General features: G+C 38.8%; 1 protein-coding gene across 1 annotated transcript; it reads right to left on the bottom strand.

Annotated features, from left to right (window-relative positions):
- Positions 1–1,465: 1,465 nt before the first annotated feature.
- On the bottom strand, positions 1,466–3,799 carry LOC122577351 (E3 ubiquitin-protein ligase RBBP6; the record flags this gene model as incomplete). Its single annotated transcript, XM_043748646.1, has 1 exon — positions 1,466–3,799. A coding segment is annotated over one exon (2,334 nt), but the record flags the coding sequence as incomplete, so codon positions are not given.
- Between the last annotated feature and the right edge of the window lie 389 nt (positions 3,800–4,188).

Genomic DNA, 4,188 nt, shown 5'->3' with positions numbered 1-4,188 from the left:
TTCTCTTTCTGGCTGGCCGTACCTGTTCCACGGAGGTCCGTGAGCGTACGAGGAGGTGGAAGGTAACGGATCTGGAAAGGGACGAGCAGCACCGATGTCGACACTAGCACGCGCCCGCTGCTACTGCTGGCTGACCACGATCACCCGGATCGTGGACCACGCACGGATTCCGTCGCCATTCCTCTTTGTCGCTGCACGCTGTGGCGCGATCGGACAAACCGAGATATTCACACACAGTCGACGTGGAAGATCGGTTGCAGGTGAACAGGAGCGGCTTGACATCGAAAGGGGTTAATTTTTAATATTGCGAATGTAAATGATAAAGAAGAAGGATTTGAGGATCTGCTGCGTTGAATTTGGTGGATTTTGTATTTTTTTGTATTTTTGAATTGATGACAAACGGATGACTTTCGTTATTGCCAGATGGAAAATGAAGGAGCTTCAAGAGTTTCGCAGAAAAAAGTAGATTTTGTTTGAAAAGATTTTGACGTCGCAGGTTGGAAAATGATGATTTGAAGGATCTGTTGCAAATTAATTTTGTGAATTTTATTTAGGTGCGAAGATGTCGAGGGAGAAGGAGAAATGGATTAAGTTTGAGAAAGATAGAGTTTGGGTGCCATAAGGTGTAAGAGGTGTAGGTTAGAAAATTTGGGAAATTGAAATTTGAAGAAAAACACGAAGAATCTTGTGCAATGAATAGTAAATAAATGTGAAATGCATTGAAAGTTAATTGGAAACTAGAACTATTTTTAAGAAGAATTTATGTCTCTCTGAATTAAAGATTGAACTATTAAATGATAAAGTTGTATATGAAAAAAGAAATGGTTTTCTAGATGGATAGTCCAAGGGAATAATGAGTTGTATTAAAACGACGAAAGGTTTCTCGGTTGACGAATAAAGCTATAGTGAAAAACGATATTTCGTAATCTGTTAGGTTTCGTCGAGATGGTTTCTTTATCCACAGCCAGTCATCCATGACGAAATAGAACGACAGTAGATATCACTCGTATTCTCACTTTCTTCTCACGAAATATGAACAGAAAAAATCTTCTATTTTCTTTCTCCTACATATACAGAATAAAAAATAGAAAAAACGAAATAGCGTTTAATAAAAAGTCGGTGGCAATAAATGCAGCAAGCGAAGTTTCTAATTTCTTGTTCGATCGAGCGTAACCGTAACGCAATTCCACGTAATCGGGCGGACATTAATTTCACCATCGCTTAAACAAGAAGAAATTTAATTACAAACCATATAACAATTCAGTACCACTTATATACTAAATAACTTTACGATGGAAGTAAAATATAAACGATTAAAAAATATTATATTTTTATCAATTAAAATACCCCTAGCGACCTTTAGATCCGAGCTTCGCATATGAACTGTAATTCTATTTTTAATCGAAGAGTTCTACAAGCGATTAAACATCGTTAAATCTATCAAGAAGATACAAAGACAACATCTTTAAATCCCCTTACTCGCTACGATCTTATCAAACTCTTCTTCGTGTTCGGAAGTACTCAGCATGTACGCCGGAAGTGTGAATCCAAGAACCTTATCAAACAGAGGTTGAGTCTCCGCTGCGAATTCGTAAGGTTCAACCTCTTTGGATCTTTCAACCTCTCCAGAATCCTTCTCCTTGTCTGCTTGTTCTCGTTTTACGTATGCTCCCTCACTTGCGGCAGCTTCTGGTTCGATAGGAAAATCATGCGAAGGATTTTGGACGATGATTGACCTGGGAACCTTTTTGGTAGGTTCTACATGGTATTCTTTCTCTTCTCGATAATCCGATTTATCGACAGATGGTTCTTCAGAAGTTACAAAAGCGCACTCTTCCTTTTGGAAACCTTTTTCGTCGACACATTGGTAGCAAGTCATTTTGTCACGCATCAACTTCTTACAGTTGGAACGATCTTCCTTCTGGAACTCCTGAAGAACCTTCTGAATCTCTGCCTTCTTCTTGAACGCATCGTAGAAGCCTACGTCGCTTTTCTTTAAAGCAGATTTCGCTGATTCCTCTTTTGCTTCCGATTGCCTTGTCTGATCAGAAACCGAAAATTCGTCTTTGATATCGCTGTCGGTAACGTAGGGCACCTTCTTAGAAGAATAATCATAGTCAGGACTTTCGTAAGGCTCCTTGGATTCTTGCTTCTCGGATCCGTCGTAAGATTTGTCTTTCGATTCAGTTGGGCTACCAAATGATTTAGATTTCGAATACGAATAACTCTTGTCACTTGGTAGATACTTGTACGAACATTGTTCAGAGTTACTTCCGGTCTTTGGGTCTTTACAGACTTTGCATGTCATAGAATCCTTTTGAACTTCTTTGCAATGACTTGGTTCGATGCTTTCAGCCACTCTTTCTGACTCTGATTTAGATCTTTCATAGGCAGATAAAGATTCATCCTCGTCAGAGGCAGACTTAGTTTCTTGAGAACTACCCTGGCCATAATTCGATTTGGATTCGTCGCTTTTGAAGTAAGAACTCGATGGAACGGTCTGACTTTTCTCGTAGTAATTTTCAGGAATAGTATAGTCTTTGCTGTAATCCTCAGGTTCGCTTCGTGATTCCTCAGGTTCGCTTCGTGATTCCTCAGACGACTTGTCTTCTTTGTCACTAGCATCTCTCTTATCGTTATTTCCGGAAGAACTGTCAGGATATCCAAAGCTTCTTGATTTACTATATTTATAGACCTTGTCATCTGGCTCATAAGTATACGAGCATCTCTCGTAATTTCCACCTGTTTTGGGATCTTTACAGATAGTGCAAGTCTTCTTGTCCTTTTGCACTTTCTTGCAATTATCAGACGATTCCTTGGTTTCTTCGAAAGATTTTCCCTCTGGTTCTTCCTTATCGACGTAACCGAAACGTTCCTTAACCGGTTTACTTACCGAATATTCTTTATCATACCTCTTTCCATCCTCTTTATCATCCTTCTTAGCTTCAGTGTTCTTAAATGTCTCGGGATTCTTATGCGAGCTAGATTTACTATAAGCGTATCTCTTCTCACTAGGCTGTCGAACATACGAACATTGTTCGTACTTTGCATTGCTCTTGGTATCCTTACACACCATGCACACCATGGAATCCTTCACCACTTTCTCGCATTTTTCATCTTTATTTTTATACTCTGCCGGAACATCATCCGTGGCGTCGGAGAAGATTTTTTCGTTAAATCTGTACGGATTATCGTGTCTTCCGTAATTATCGGAATTTTTAAAACCAGAGAAAGCTTCCTCAGAGTTGGATCTCCTACTTCTGAATACCGAAGGTGGCACTGCTATCTTTTCCACGTTGCTAGAATCGGTCAATGGCTGAGAATGATAGGAGCATTGCTCGTATGTGGCGCCACTTTTCGGATTCTTACATTTGTAACAGACCATGCTATTCTTCGCGTCGCTGTTCTTGTTAACTCGTTTCTTCCTGATCTCCTGACAATACGGAACACCGGATTTCATCACCATGTCCTTGTACTTTTGCGAATCTTTGTTCGTTATGGTGTAAAACGGTGATATTACTTTCTTGAAGTTCTTGTTCTCCGTGGGGACTTTCTTAGTGGCGGAAGTCGAGTACCATTCTCTAGGCTTGTCGAAAGACTCGGCAGAATCCAACGAACGGTGCTTTTTTCTGGACTCTAAGAAACGACTGTAAGATGACAAGTGGTCTGAAGAGGCGGATTCGCTAGGAATCTCGCGATTTGTACGAATCCATGGGTAATCGTCAACGTATAAGGCTTTGTAGAATTCGGCATTTCCTACCACGCAGAAGATCGTCAGCGTAAGACATATCTGCGTCAGAAAAGATTAATTTCAATCTGTTTCAACCATCTTATATAAAAGCATGTGTTTGTTTGTTTTTTTCTTTAATAAATCATATTCATTTTCCGAAAAATGATAGAAAACACGATAAATATTACTAATAAAAATGTTAACGAAACATATAGTAAAAAGTATAGGTAACTGGAATTTTTGTTATTAAAAGAAATTAAAAAATTTTGAAACTCGACTAAATACCGGTTAACAGCGATCAATTCTATGAAATATTGAAACAAAGTTATTCGAAAAATCGTGTCTATTGGATTGGCAACACAATAATAGAATTGAACTATCTATGTTACTAACAAAAAATCCGATAAAAAGTGTAAAGAACAGAGAATGTATTTATTAAAAGAAAATAAAAGGCTTCG

Source organism: Bombus pyrosoma, linkage group LG18 (genome assembly GCF_014825855.1).
Source record: "Bombus pyrosoma isolate SC7728 linkage group LG18, ASM1482585v1, whole genome shotgun sequence".
Classification (NCBI taxonomy): Eukaryota; Metazoa; Arthropoda; class Insecta; order Hymenoptera; family Apidae; genus Bombus; species Bombus pyrosoma.
The sequence above is the reverse complement of the archived record's forward strand: the minus strand, read 5'-3'. Positions and strand labels throughout refer to the sequence as shown.